At 32.9% G+C, this 16078-nt stretch overlaps 3 protein-coding genes across 4 annotated transcripts; 1 reads left to right on the forward strand and 2 right to left on the reverse strand.

Annotated features, from left to right (window-relative positions):
• Positions 1-5875: 5875 nt before the first annotated feature.
• On the reverse strand, positions 5876-9961 carry LOC101215759 (transmembrane protein 87B). The gene is made up of 5 exons (XM_004142566.3): positions 9579-9961; positions 7564-8500; positions 7383-7478; positions 6508-6644; positions 5876-6416 (listed from the first exon to the last, which is right to left on the reverse strand). Exons 1-5 carry the CDS (start codon positions 9821-9823, stop codon positions 6239-6241), a joined length of 1593 nt encoding a protein of 530 aa, XP_004142614.1. The 5' UTR covers positions 9824-9961; the 3' UTR covers positions 5876-6238.
• A 108-nt stretch (positions 9962-10069) lies between these two features.
• Positions 10070-11769, forward strand: LOC101212875 (ABSCISIC ACID-INSENSITIVE 5-like protein 2). Its single transcript, XM_011655519.2, has 3 exons — positions 10070-11229; positions 11353-11424; positions 11514-11769. Exons 1-3 carry the CDS (start codon positions 10768-10770, stop codon positions 11592-11594), a joined length of 615 nt encoding a protein of 204 aa, XP_011653821.1. The 5' UTR covers positions 10070-10767; the 3' UTR covers positions 11595-11769.
• A 141-nt stretch (positions 11770-11910) lies between these two features.
• Positions 11911-16078, reverse strand: LOC101215526 (beta-1,3-galactosyltransferase 7). 2 transcript variants are annotated; one of them, XM_011655523.2, is made up of 11 exons: positions 15871-16078; positions 15650-15746; positions 15499-15554; positions 15193-15407; positions 15037-15100; positions 13989-14061; positions 13788-13908; positions 13601-13688; positions 13304-13429; positions 12667-12776; positions 11911-12500 (listed from the first exon to the last, which is right to left on the reverse strand). In XM_011655523.2, exons 1-11 carry the CDS (start codon positions 15960-15962, stop codon positions 12352-12354), a joined length of 1191 nt encoding a protein of 396 aa, XP_011653825.1. In that variant the 5' UTR covers positions 15963-16078; the 3' UTR covers positions 11911-12351. The 2 variants fall into 2 exon arrangements, with proteins under 2 accessions (XP_011653825.1, XP_011653824.1); XM_011655522.2 differs by having other exon boundaries at positions 15650-15749.

Consider the following 16078-nt stretch of genomic DNA (forward strand, 5'->3'; position numbering starts at 1 on the left):
AAATGCAACAAAATGAGTGATCCAAATTTTCACTTTTTCAACAATATTTTGTAAAAAATATATTATCTTTTTACGATGAATTCCCATATTTACATTACAAAAAATCATGTGAATATTATTAGTCTTTTTTTACTGCAACAAATGTAATGAATGTTATTGAAGTATTAGTAAAACGTTAAGATATTTTTTTAATATTTTTTTAATGTATTATTATATAGTGTTTGATGTCCCTACATAAAATTTATAGATCAGCCGTATGGGGTGTCCACCTAGTGAAGGTGCACCCCAATTTTAGTTACTATAATTTCATTTATTCTTTTAAAGATTCTTAAAAAAAAAGTAAGCGAAAGAGACTAAGAAAATACTAATATTTTTACGTAAGAAAATACAATTTGTTTTCAAATTGTAGAGTGAAAATGGCAATATATTATTGAAAAAATATTTGAAAAATTAACATAGACCAGCAATATGCATGGGCTAAATATGAGGTTTATTTAAAGTATATGATCAAAATGGCCTTAGAATTTAATATGATCTATTAGGAAAAGAAATTGTAATGTATTAGAAAGAGAGATGTTTAAAACTAAAGGAGCTTCTGAATTGTGCCCTTTGCTCTAATTTATGCTATTAGAAGCATGAAACTTATATTAATTATAAAATCATAAATTTAGCATTTATTTCTAAATTAAAAGCCTCTACTTAATAAACTAATTATTAAAATTAACACAATTAATTAACTTTTGCTATTTTATAATTAATTATCAGATGCTATTTTTCTACTCAAATCAAAATAGATTTTAGTTGTTTTTTTTTTTTTTTTTTTTTGCACAAAAGGATGTTTAAAATTTTGCTACTTTTACGTAAAGTTTCTTAAAAAAATTATTGAATGTTTTGATTAGCCTCTTAATTTTGAATATAAATATTTGTGTAAATTTTGTTGGACTAAATGATTTGATTATTTGGTGCATGTTGAAATATAGTAAAAAATTGAAACATAGCAAAATTTATATCAAATTTTATGTTTTTTTTTTCTATATTTTACAAATAATTTCAAACTTTTTTTCTATCCATAAGAGTTTTCTTTTGTTGAATATGTGAGACGTATATTAAAAAAAACCCTACAAAAAGATTTAAAAATGAACATTAAGGAAGCATTTTGGGTAACAACTTTAATTTAAAAATGTAACATATTTTGATCACCACAAAATACCATACAATTTGAATTGACTCAAATCTGCTAGACGTATTATCCCTTCTAGAGAAAATCCCACAACGCATTCAGAAATAATTTGCTATGTTATTCTTGAGAATGCAATGATCCCAAATGAATGTATTAGATAGATTTAAAGTAATTAGGGTAACAAGTAGTATAAGAGCCCTAATTTGATGCTGAATTGTTGTTTTTCATTGATATTTTGATTCGATTTTCGGTAATTATGATTGAAGAATTAAAGGAATTCGATTATTACTCTTTCAGTTCTTAATTGGATGAATTTGACAGAATTAAGTATAATTTGATGAAATCATGGCTTATTTGATGAACTCAGTTATTGTCTAAAGAAATGAAAGAATCTTGAATTCTTTATCTTGGTTTCACCGGCAGGATAAAGTACTTTTGGTTCAAAGAAACTAAAGATTTAAAGATAGATTTTGAGTCGCCGGCGTGAAGGAGTTTGGTACTTCGCCATTTGAAGGATTGCAGTCGGTGTTTGGTTTGTTTGTTCCTTTTTTCCGACTAGGTGCTTTTGCGGCCATATGTGTTCTTCTGGCAATATGGATTGTTGTTTCCTTTTTGTTTTTGTTAATAGTTTAATTAGTCCATTTGATTTTGCCGGCCTTACTTGTTTAATCTAGTCCGTGTTTTTTTTTTTTTTTTTTTAATTTTGATGGTTAATAATCCGTATAATTCTAACGACGGCCCGTGGGAGTCACGTGGTTATGCGTGACGCATGTTCAATTGTGTGGACGACTGTTGAACTGACATAAATTTATTTTCAGACGTTTTCTGTAGGCGGTTGAACCATTCATTTATAGCAGCACTATCCGAGCATTGATGGCGGCAGCGGCAGCGACACTAAAACTGGTGGTTATCTCTTCTGTTTGATTTCCATCATCAGTTATGTTTTCTGGAGTTTCTAGCATGTGTTCATTGTCCCACTCTGATACCCTATTGAAATGAGAGATAAAGAGCACACATCGATTTACGTTAAAACTCAAGTACCGAGAGAAAAACCATGATTGTTTGTTGTTATTATTTTCTAATGAATAGTATAATATGTACTAGGGAGAATAAATAGAATATACAAGAAAATAAAAAAGGAAAATATTTAGGAATTAAGGAAAATATTCTCCATAATCTTTCTATAAATACTTTAAGATTCTAACAATTTTGATTTGAACATAGTGGAAGATTGAGTATATCACAATTTCAATAGAATAAATCTATCTTTCAATGTTATATGTTGATGACGTACTCATAGAAAGTAGTGATGCTTTTTTTGTATTGAAATATTGTGGGATCATTCTCAAGGAATTTTGACGTTGTCACAAAAGAATTGTATCAAAAAGATTTTAAGTAGTGACATAAAAGATTATCCAACAAAACATATCTAATTTGTCGCTAATGGTGATAAATTTCATTTACGTCAATGTCCCAAGATCATGATGGAGACTAAGGAAATGCAAAAGATTCCCTATGCATCGGCGGTTGAAAGTCTAAATGTATGCTCAAGGATGTACGCGTACATATATTGCATTTATAAGGGGTGTTAGGCAAATATTTCATCTCGACACGGTGATGGATCATTGCAAAGCAACCAACCAGGTTATAAGGTATTTATAGAGAACGAAAGATTATATGCTCACCTATCTAAGATCAGAAGTTTTATAGATCAATTGGTATTCTGATTCCGTTTATGCTATATCTTTATGTTGGTTGAAGGAGTTGTATTTTGGAAAAGTGTTAAACAAATACTTGTGACTTCTTCTACCATAAACTTGAGTTTATAACATGTTAGGTATCCAATCACTAAGTTGCTGATAGTGGTTGGCAAAGACCACAAAAATTATTTTGTGACAATAATTCAATAATTATGTATTTCAATGACAACAAAAGTAATACAAAGTCAAAGCATACAGACACAAAAAGCTTCTAGTTCTAATAAAGAGTTCATAATGGTTAAATTTTGATTAAACACATAGGAATAAACTCTATGGTGACAAATCCAATGACTCCTGCATCCACTAAAAAAATTTATGAGCATGTTTCTCGTATAGGTGTTAGTCAATTTTTCGATTCCACAGTTTAGTTGGAGATTGTTATTGAGTATGTTCTTTGACCTTAATTTATTTATTTTTTTATAGAAAAATAAAGTTCATATTTTCTGTTTTATTATATGAACTTGTCTATCGGGCATGTGGTTTAGCATAGAGTTTTTAAGAATGATTTCATTAAGGACTTTGGACCAGTTGGAAACAGGCATGATCTAGATCACTTTGCATGAAGTTTTCATACTATTCATCCATATTTATCTATGTCATTTAATGTCGGAACTGGTGATCAAGGAATGTTTAATACAGAATATGGATTGGATTGAATTAAAATGGAACTCTATTACTAAAATAACATGTTTTATGTGTTCTTAAAGTTTATGCGATTTAATTATATCAAGTACAATAGACATAACCCTAGTGGAAAACTGTTAGACATATTAATTAAATAATAATACGTATAATTAAGGTATGGGTTATGTACGTGGACTAATAATTTATCACATTGGATTGTTTATTAGATTGTGCCCTATTATGTGATCTATTTAATTAAGACCTTAGATTCCTAATTGAGTACGAATTAATTGGATAGAAGCCTATTCTTAGGTTGATTAGGGCTTAATGAGAACCTCAAACTAGTATGTATAAAGAGACTTTATGGTCCCAATCCACCAAAACAATAAGCATTAAACTTTCTTGAATCTCATCTGTAGTGAATAATGTCACCCAGGGCATTTGGAGTTTTTGGTTGAAGAAGACAATAGTCATCTTATGGCCATCATTGACAATACACCATGCATGGTCTTAGCTAGGGTTAATTTATTTTAGGGTTTTAACTACAATAGCCTAAATAGGGTGCCTTATTATAAGTTTGACCTATTTTCATAAATGCCCTAATGATCTTCAATTTTACACAAATGTAGAGCTTAAAAGTCCAAACTATTCATCTTTATTATTAATAATATATTAAAAAATAGAAAAATGAAATAAGGAAAATGGACCATGATTTGCATATATTAGATATCTTATGTAAATACAATATGTGATTAATTCTATTATGGTAATATGTTATAATCAAAATTAACTCATAATTATTTTTCTTTTGGTGATTTTATTCAAAAATTCTTTCCTCCATACGATCTCCTTCCCAGTTCATTCTTTCTTATTTTGTTCATCTCCAACAAATTCTTCTGGTGAGTAAGGGTTTATGGTTATATACAAAATTTGTTAGAGTATATGAAGAATATATAGCATATTATGTAGTTCATGCTTCGAAATTTTATTAGGATATATGAAAAATATATAGCGTATTATGTAGTTTTCAGTCAACAAATTAGGGTATATGAAAAAATATATAGTATATTAAGTACCGTATATGAAAAATATAAAACGTGGAAACGGAAATGTGAAAATTAGTTAGAGGAGATTTCTCTAATTGTGTTACTAATGAAATTGAATAAACAACAAAATTGATAAGTGAAAATATGGTCGGCGTCGAAAAGGTGGAAGGTGATTTCTGTTATTGTGTTACAGATGAAATTGAATGGAGTCAATTCGTATAAATTATTTAATATAATGTTACCACATATTAGGTTCAACTTTAAACCATATTAAAATTATTTCTCCACTAAATGATATCCTAATATTAAATGCAAATATAAATTTGTATTATTGTATTAATAATGGAAGTTATAAAATAAATCATAAATGTTGTATAATATGATTATGGTATTATAATTTTTGAAAATCAATTTTATTTTATAATTGATGTGAAGCTTAAAATGGTTATAAAAAACACCAAATCTTAATTTAAAAAATAAATGAAATTTTGAGACATTTGTGAAAAATCATGTTTAAAGTAGATGGTTTATCTAAATATTTATTTATTCTATAGATCTCAAGTAATTATGCTCATAAACTCAAATTGCCAAGCACCCCTAAAGGAAAAAAATATAAGAAGAAGAAAAGAAGCATTAAAAGGATTTGCTATTAACAAAATATATATGTATGTATGACTTTCAAAGTATAGCTTCAATTATCTAAAAAAATTGAAAAAAAAAATTCTAATGAATTATTAGTGATATTATTTAAAACTTTGTGCAAATAATTCATTAATTTTGTGATATTAATTTATAAACAAAATTGATATTATTTATTATTTAAGGTGAATTATTTAAAAATTAAATGTTTAAACCAAATTTAAAATATATTTAGTTCCAACAAAATCTATTAAAGGTGAATTTATAAAAAATTCAATATTTAATCCAAATTCAAAGTTGTTTATAAAAATATATTATAAATATTGTTTAAATCTTTGTTCCAATAATTGAAAAATCAACATTTAAACCAAGTTGACAATATATTATTTGTTTTAGGCACATTTAAAAAAAAAAAAAATTGTTCTTTTGTGTATATATGTATAATTCATTGATCTTTCTTTTTAATTTTAATGTAAAATTACATTATATAACCCTACAACAAATCAAAATGGAGAAACATTCCCTGAACCCCTTCTTTTAGATAGTATGAATTTGTTATATTTGTAAATAAGTTTAAAAGTTTGACAAAAATGGTTGTTAATAAGCAGGCTTTACCAAAAGTGAGATTGATTATGTAACAAAACATTCCTTTCTTTTTAGTGAGGGTAAAAAACAAAAAGAAAGATCCCCAGTTAAAGGTTCTGAGTATTTCAAATAACATATATGCAGACATTACTATACAAAATAAATGAAGATAATTGGCATAAAAAAAAATTATAAAAGAAAAAAAAACTCATGTGACTTTGGCTTCCATTACATTTCATCAGAATATACACACCTCTATTGTGATGCCATGTTGAAGGGGGTCCTCACTTTCAAGAACCACACTTCATTTCAGTATTTGGGAAGATCTCTCCGAGGACTCTCTAAAAACTGGATTTTCTGCTGATCAAAGACAAAAATAAATGGTTGAATCAGAACCTTTTTTATCATTCTCTTTTATCCTCTTCCCTGTCATCCTCTTCATCCAACTCCATGCTGTTTCCGCTATCCTTCTCATTCCGCTCTTGCTTCACAGAACTAAGTTCACTCTCTGGTTTTCCACGGTTGAGGAATTGAGACTCTTCGTCGTCAGATTGAGCTCCAATTTCATCGGAGTAAGCATATCTTGGTTCATGATGTGATGGTTAAGTTAGTTAGGATAAATCTGACAGTAAAGAGAGGTAATAAGAAGAAACAAGAGAACTCTGTGAAATACCGTTGAGAACTTTGTGAGGGAGCCCAGAGGTAGCAGATAACGCACAGTAAAGCAAACGCAAGAATGTTCCAAAAGGCAGTTATGATCCAAGCACTCTGCCACCTTTCATTGAAAGGATCAGTCGCCTTGAAGTAGACCTATAATATGCAAAAGCCTATCATGAGAAGACAGCACTAAAAACAAACGGAAAGAACCTTCTAACTTTCTAATCAATAGATAATAATAACAGTAACAATCTGAAAAGAAGATCAAAGACATAAAACTGAAGAAATTGAAAGCAGAGTAAGTCAATTGCCTAATTAAATTCAGTTGTCATCTCGAGAGAGTTAATAGGTACACACAGACAGAGTTAAAAACACCAAGAGAAATCCTTCCAGTCTCATTCAGAATCAAGAGTCAGATGAGAATAATTCTCTACTTCCCAGAAATGTCCACTTCCCAGTTCCTACGAAAAGAACTACAGAACGTGCTAGATCTTGCACACACACAACAACAAGAAGACACGCTGACAGGTCCCTAAAGGCTAAAGAAATCAATACTAGTACCCCTGAAGAACAATTCCCTACTCACAATCTTACACTAATGACGGCACACGGCATGTACTAGTGAGAAGATGACAAATTAACTTAGACATCCAGTTTTTTGTATTTTAGTTTCAATATGGTAAAGCATTTAGTTGGACTAAAAGTGTTAACTGCCAACATGAGCTTAGCTCAATTGGCACCTGTATGTTCCTGTGAACAAAAAGTCTCGGGTTCAAATCCCCACCCCAGTATTTATTACAATATCTTTGCAAAAAAAAAATGTGTTAACTGCTGAGAGCTGAATCTATAGGCCTACATGGATAAAGGAATGTATAGAGATTGAAGCCATACCTCATACACTATCCAACCAACAGAAGCAATAACAGTGACTACCAATGCATTTGAGAACTTCCTGTATATTTCCAACTTAACAGAGCTCCTCTTCATCTGGAAAAGAAAAATAAAAGCTTATCGTATAGGATGAGTATCCAGATAAAGAGGTAAGGGCAAATATGGCAGATTCCAAGAATACCTGTAACTGCTCTAGCGTCCTTGAAAGGGAAGTAAAAATCCATAATATCAAAAAGGCATCTAGGAATGCATTAGGGAGGACTAGGAACAGTCTTGCTCTTCCAGAAACATCATTTATAGTCCCAACATACTCTGTAATATCCAATAACTCAGATGCCAAAAAGTAAGTTAACCCTAGAAGAAGAACCTTTGAGGTAAGACCACCAAGAGTAGGCCGCACAACACCATAACCCATGGAAATTGACAGTATAAGAAGTCGTGTAACTGTTTTCCTTACAGCTCCCACAGTCACCACCCATGTTGTGATTACCACTGGCCTAATTCCTGTATCATTAAAGTTTACGTATTCAAAGTACCAAAGGACCATCTCAAATAATCCAAGGGCAATGACGATTGTGATGCAATGCTGAAGTTGTAGAATATCTCTCCAGAACCTCACATATTGGGATAACCATATGACAGTAAGTAATAAATATGCAGCGGACATGAATACATAAAATCTCATTAAAGAGAACATCCGTCCAGGTAAATAACCATAGGGATTTTTCCACTTTGTCCTCCCACTCATCACTAAACCTTTGAGGTTTGGATCGCATGTTACGAAGAACAAGTTATACATTCCAGTTTTCGTTATGGGAACTTCCATATCTTCCATATGAGTGTACAAATAATTACCACTGAATTGCACATTTAAAACCACTGGCCACTTAGTATCCGATGAAGAAGGCCTTCTAATGACTTCTCCTTGCTTACATCCTTCAAGCTTAGCTAGATCTGGGGTGCAACATATAGCTCTCTGTCCACCATATGCAGAGCCACCAATGTTATCACGATCAGCAGCCTCAAAGATGATAACTTGTATCAGCCCAGTGCTATGTTCCATATCTGTATGTTGGTCAGCAGCAGCCTTGCTCCTCCAAAAGGTGATATTATAAAATCTGTCCCATTTGTAAAAGTCGTGAATATCCAGAATTACTGAGGGAAAAATATAAAGGAAGATCTTTTTGTTTTAATGCAGAGCATGAACATACGGTAAACGACTACAACTGGGCATAAATTTTTTGAAAAACCAGTTTTGTAATTAAAACGCAAGGATGCATATAGATAGGGCAATATCTTTATAAACAAAAAAATTAAATACTGGCGAAGTTGTTCAAAACAAATTTGTTCGGTCAACTAGTAGAGTAGTCCTAAATATGATCTTCAAGCAAACTGAAATTTTTCAGAGCAAGGATATTGTTCATATCTAAGCTCATCTACACATTAATAACCCATAACCGAACCGAGCCTCCACTTATACGAAGTATTAGAGCACCATGGTGGCAAAGCCATAAATAAATCAAGGCAGAACTAAATTAAGTGCCACATCACTGAAACTGCAGTAGTACTCTAGTCACTTTTTAAGCAATAAAGAAAATCTAGTCTCTAATCTCCCAAAATGATAAGAAACCAACCAGTAAAATGGAAAAAACCCCAAGGTTGGAATTCATTAATTAACATAGTTATCTTAAACGTTCATTGAATGGATAACAGGTCAATCTACCAAACTAAAATCAGTACTTAAATCAATAAATAGAAATCTTATTCATTAGTCATTGAAAACAAAACATTAAGCGATCGAACAGGAGAATCTTTCGCCTTTCCCAACCAAATTCGAAAAGCAGGAAGGCAGCGTTCAAAATACAAAATATATGAGCATATCCGTATGAACATCAGATCTGTTAAAAGATAGAGTCCTCCCACAGTCCCACTTAATGCATTAGTAGAGTTAACAAACAAAAGAAAAACAAGAGGCCAAATATGCAACTTCATTTTCCGAGTCACCAAGAAAGCAGCTTTTAAACCCAAATGTTAACCCTATTATGATATCAAAATGAAGGAACACACAGATCTAGCTCAAGAACAACGAAATTAAAATCCAATTACATTTGAAGTAGAACGATACAGTCAATAAAAACTATCCAACACTAACTCGGAAAAAAAGCACATGAATGAAAATGAGTTTAGAAAGAGTACTGGATGGAAGATTGGCCATTGCGGAGAGAAGGCGTGTTGGAATCGGCGGAGAGAGAAGCGGCAAGACCTTCACTGCCGCCGGAAAGAAGGAAAGCATTACCGACATCAATGAAAACTTGTTTGTGGTAGAAATGGATGGAGGCATTGCTGAGATTCACTGTGAGTGAGAGTAAGAGTAGGAAAGAAGCATAGAAAGTGAATAAAGGATTTGAAAGAAGAACAGATCTTTGTTTTGCGATATTCATGGCGAGAGATGAAACGGCAAAACGAGAAGTAGAGAGAGAGAGAGAGAAGGAGGGATGGGCGTTAGGATGGAAATCGGCAGATGAGATCGGAGTCCGATTGTAAGAGAAGCATTTGTGTCTGGGTGGGTACACGAAAGGGAATTCTACCACACGCGCGGGACGCGCTTACCTTTAAAGCGATCGAGACAACTCATGTGTAATATTCTATTATTTCTTCTTTTTTTTTTTTTTTTCACCCAACTAATTCTAAAATTTTACATAATTTTCAAAGCTTAGAAAAACGAATTCCATCAATTTATAATACTTGAATTAGATAGAATAATTGCTAATTATAGTATGCTTAGTACGTCTTATAGAACAACTTTACCTAATACTATTTCTATTTTCTCATTTCAATTCCAACCGATAAAACGGGTTAGACTTTGAGATGTAAATCTTAAAGGAACAAGGATGGTGATAGAGACGTGAGATATTCATCCTACTACTAAACACTTCTACTAACCTATGCCTACGTTGCAGCAATGAGTATAATATTTGCAGATTTTTTATGGCATATGCTAAATGGTTTTTTTATGTGTAACCACGTTCTTGTGAAAGGAAAGAAAGTGAAAAGCAGAGTGGTAATATTAGAATGATTTTTAAGCCTTAGAATTTCCATCTTTTATATCCCACAAAATTAGCAAGGATATCAGGTTTTGCTGTTGGACTGAATAAACTGCTCTCTTTTTCTCTCTCTAAAATATAGGATCCCCTTCAACAAATCATCATCTGCCAGATCCTTTCCTATCTGATTTATGAGTTTCTCCTCAAAACTTCCCACCAATTTCCCTTCTTTCACTTCTTTCATCATTTTTCTCACTCTGCAGATTTTGAAGTAGCTGATAGGAACATTAAACACAAGTGGTACGGTGCAGGGGAAGAAGAAACCAGTATTAGGATAGGAAATGAATTTAGATGAATTAGTTTTGAGGAATGTGATGTCTGTGGAAGAGGCAGAGCTAGTACATAACTCTTCTTCTTCACCTCCTGCAGCAGCCACAGTTTCGTTGTTTCTCGGAAAAAGGAACAAGGACATTAAACCGCAGCCTGATCCAATGGCTGAGGCTTCGGCCTCCGCAGAAGGGATGGATTGGATTCATTACCAACGAGCATTGTTGATTGATTCCAAGTTGCCAGTTTCTCAAGGTGTTTACAATCATGGGAGTGTAGCAGGTATTGGTGTTTACAATATGGAAGCCATGTCAATGACAACGTCAGCCTCGTCGAACTCAGATTTCCAAGAAGGTAATAATTGTGGACGGAAACGAAGACAGGTGGATGATATGAAGGAGAAGACCATTGAAAGAAGGCAAAGGAGGATGATCAAGAATCGTGAGTCTGCTGCAAGGTCCAGAGCCAGAAAACAGGTAAATTCATGAAATTTGTTCTTGGTAGCATGCATTTATTTTTTAAATTTCCATAAACTTTAGAACAAATGACAACATTTTTTTGTGTATACCGTCATATTTTTGTTTGTTTTAACACTCTAGGCTTATACGAATCAGCTGGAGCACGAAGTATCTTGCTTGAAGAAAACAAATAGTTGGCTGAGAAAGCAAGAGGCAAGTACATCCACTACAGCTTATAGTTCTACCAGACAGTTATATTTTGTTTACATACTAAAAAACTATAGTTTCCTTTTCTTTTTCAGGAAGCAGAAGGACTATTTTCTTCAAATCCAATCCCAATGCCAAGACACCAACTGCGGCGCACCAGCTCGGCCTTCTTCTAGCTCCTGATCTTCACAAGCAGACCTGACTCTGTTCTCTCTCTCAAGTTTTTTCTAGTTAGATTATTTTGAAACACATAGAACTTTACTTTCCTTCTGTTTCATGTAGAAAAAAATACTCTGATGGAAAATATCTTTGCTTGTGAATGCAGTTCCTATTCTTCCCCTTTTGCCTTCTCATAGTTCATGACACTGTAACATTCTAGGTACTTCTCATTTTCATCAAGAAATTTATTCTCACGATATCAGATCCAGATTATCGAGGATAATGACTACTTCTGATATGAAGCTGAGATTAATGGAGGAAAAGGTGGAGTCCTTCAACACAAACAATTTCACTTTATTTATTTTGACTATACAAAGAAATGTTTACATAAACAGAATCTGAAACAATGACTGGTAACTCAACCTTGTAGGGGAAATACAAATGATGCCTAAAATACATAATACACTGGCTGTAATACATAAATTCTATAATCAAAGGGGAAAACTAACAGAGGTACCCAATGAATTTAACTCACACGAACAAAATTGGAAGCTTTGAAGAAGAAACTACTTTTTTCTTTTTTCTTTTTTCTTTTCTGAAAATATGAAGATTTTCCACACAATCTTACAAATCCATTTAATCCCCACACGCTTTTATATAGCTTCTTTCAAGGTTCTACTTGCATTGTTTTGATAATGTTTAATCTCCAGTTCAACTCCCAAACAATCTCCAGCTTTGTCTGACCACAGGTAAAGATCAAGAGAAGCTTTAACACTAGATTAAGGCACTCCAGACGGCCCCATTCCCTTCACCACACTTCTCGTGGACACTCTTGATCCTCTCCACAGATTTGCATATTCCACTGCAACTCCAGTCAAATGATGCAACACATACATTTCCTGCTTGTGCCTTCCACTCACAATCTGCAAATTTTTATTGTCTTAAGATAAAACTACTTAACAAAATAAAAAAGATGCTTTGCAATAAGGGATAAAGAATTTGGATAACTAAGGTTTGGGAAAACTTTTGTTCTTTACTTTATGTATGCTGTGTAAATATAACATCATTCATATCTAATGAAAACATTACCTGGCGGCGTCCCACAGCACATATTGCGGTCATCAATATGCTCAACTTCAAGGCCTATTAACCAAGCACCAAGAGACACATCTTCATTGGCATATTTGTGCAAAATTGGCCTGCATCACAAGTTTCAACTCTTTGAATTGAAAATTACACGAACAAAAGGCGGGTACAAGTGTCTATAGATAAAAGAACCACTGGCCCACATACAGATTTCTTCCCAACAAAGAGATGGAAGATATATATAAGTTGCTCAAATTCATAAACGTCTCATTTTAACACAAGGCTAGTGCTCATTTGCCATTTCATTAGTAACAAACAATTAAAAATCTACCATCCATAATCTGTAAGTTTTTTTGATAAGGTAAATCCCTAACTGTAAAATATAACATAATATAAAATGTCAAAGAGCTGCAAGATCAAGTGAGAAAAGCTTCCGATATCCATTGAAGTCAATCGCATATTCTTTTAGCTCAGTAAACATTAGACACATTTAAAAAACTTTATGCGAAAAAAGTTGAATGTACTAAAAAACTTGACATCTCATGTTGATGCATTAATGGATTTAATTAAAGAGCTGTGATTAAGATGATGTATTTTACTTTATGTACTCTAGATGCACATGGAAAAATTATATCCTTACTGATTGACTGCAACGTATGTGGCTAGATCCTTTGAGATTGCGTAAATCTGTCCAGTTGCATGTCTGAAATACTTATTTCCCTCCTCTCCAAATTTCCAGTATTCAGGCTCATGGTATTTGACACTCCTGGGATATGAAAGAAAATGAAAAAAAAATATTATTGACAAATCCCTTTTAAAAATACACAAACAGAAACAAACAAAAGAATGATATCATTGTTCCAAGATGAAACAAAATAATAGAGATGATTGATCTCGCCATCTTCGATTAACATGATAGATAGTCCATGATAATTACTTTGAAGAAAGAACAGGTCCAGATTTCATGCACCCAATATACACTCTGGGCTTCGAACGGTGGTGAGCAAGAGTAGTAGCTAGCATCCCTATATGAGAAAGAATTTTAAAAAAAGCTCAATCTTAATAAATGTATATTTGGTTATCATAAAATTAGAAAGAATAACAATGGTCCACGTGAAACACACCTAAATTTACATGGACATCGTCATCTATCTTGACATAGAAGTCAGCATCCCATTTAGTAACGGCAGTGGAAAAGAAGGATTTTGTTTTTGCAGATAATTCATGATACCCTTCAATATGTTCCTGCACATGATAATCCAGTTTACAAGCTGAATGTCTAATCATTCTTTTATATGAGAATTACTCCATGTAAATTCTCTTACCAGCCTAAGGAAATCTTTATGCAGCGCATCTTCTGAATCAATTGCACGATCTAAAATGCTGTTGGAAGTTGCGCTAATCAAGCAAAAATCAATGAGATTAGTTCCATCATAAACAAAGAAGCGATATCAAACCAGTCATATAATGCATCGAGATAAAACTGCACAAACATAAAAGGATGATGGAAGATTAACGTGGGATTATGCATTTCAGGGAGAAAACTGCTATAACAATTACATAACAAAACTACTTTCTGTATATGAGAAGAATACAAAACGTATGATAATCAGTCAGAAAGTCCGGTCTAAATTTACTTCCTATTTACATAGAAAACAATCTAGAAAATCTCTGTATCATTATGATTGTAAAACAGAGAACCTTAAACTCGTATAACTTATTTTCAAGAATTTAAACAACATAATATAACTTGCAGCTTTACCAATCGAGTCTTACATTGAACCATCTTAAAATGTGAACAGACCATACATCACTTTTTAGTTTCCACAACTTTCCTTTACGTGGAGAAGAAAAGTTTCTATTGTTGTATATAAGTTAACATTCCCATCTCATATGCTATGAAAATGACCATGCAATTTAGTTTCTACAGCCTCTCTCTACCCTTTTCTAAAAGAAGAAGAATTTTAAAGCATACTTCAATATTTCATATTTTTGGTTAAATAGTCAAAGAGTAAGTTTGAAAATACTAAATACATTAAGATGCCTTTAAAAACACTTAATTTGTGCTTCTCTCACAAGTATTTATAGAAAAAAGGCTTCACCTCAAAAAGTCATCACAAACCCACGTCTGTTATTGTCATATCTTAAGACAATCCAGCGCATGATTATAAGAGGAACTCACAGAGAGAAATTTAGCCAACAAAAGCCCTAATAGCCTATCATTTAAATGCCCTATTACATTCGTTAATACCGTTTGGATGGAAAAAAAAGAATAAACCATAAAGGAAAATAAGTTAGTTTGCCTATTTTCAACAGAATCTAATTTCAAAAAAGTAGCTAGAACCAAATACCCCACAAGAAACGCAATTCTACCTATGGCCAATCATAAACCGGACAACAATCCCCTTCTCTCGCTCCAACTGGAACAGCTTTTCCCCTGACCAAAACAACATAAACCATGTTTTAGCAGGAAAAATAACGTCAAATGATCAATACGAAACATAAGAACAGTGGGTAGGAGCTAAATACCTCGTGGCATCCACGTCTCTCTAACTGAATCTCGACGCCTTCTGCTACTAAAGGCGGTGTTTATCCCAATCACCATTAACATTTTCTTCTTCGGAAGATTACTTTTACCACTGGATTCAATGGAGGGGGTGTGGCTATCAGAGGAGTGCATCTCCCTAGAATTCCTAGCCTCCACTAAATCCATGTTAAGCATTGTAATTTTCTTGTCTAAAGATCTGTATCCCAAATGAGGAAAACAGTTTGTTAAGCCAAAACTGGAAGAATTAGGAAGCGAAAAATTAGAAAGAAATATAAGTTGAACTAAACTGGATTGCTTCGTGAGTTCTATAAACTTCGGTCATCATATCCGTTTTCTCCGCTGGCTTAAAAATTTCCAAGAAAAAAGAGAAATCAGACTAAACAAGCAAAATAGAATCAGTCGTAAAAATGTTGGGAAATCAGATGCATACACACTCACAATCTTAATTGAGCTATCTTCAGAGACGATTTGAAGTTCTTGTTCATGTCGACGACGGGAGATGACCTGACCATTGGATTCAGACGCCGACCATATTCTGCTACATAACCCAAAAATCCAAAATCCAAAAACCCAAGAAATCACCAATCAAAAGGCCATGAGGAAAAAAGAGAGAATTACATCAAATAGAAAAGAGAAAATGGTGGAAGAGGAGTAGAAACCTGTTCGTGATGAGCATACCGAAAAAGAAGAAAGAGAAACAAAAGAAAGGAAGCCATATAATAGAAATCTTTCTAGTGCCACGGGTCTTCATTTTCTTAACGGTTTGATGTTTGTTTTGCTGCAAAAGGGGGGAGAGAGAGAGACGACCCGAGTAGGGAAAAGTGGAGAAATGAAGAAAGAGTTTTTATGGGGGTAATGGAATGAAGA

This window comes from Cucumis sativus, chromosome 4, assembly GCF_000004075.3.
Source record: "Cucumis sativus cultivar 9930 chromosome 4, Cucumber_9930_V3, whole genome shotgun sequence".
NCBI classification, from domain to species: domain Eukaryota; kingdom Viridiplantae; phylum Streptophyta; class Magnoliopsida; order Cucurbitales; family Cucurbitaceae; genus Cucumis; species Cucumis sativus.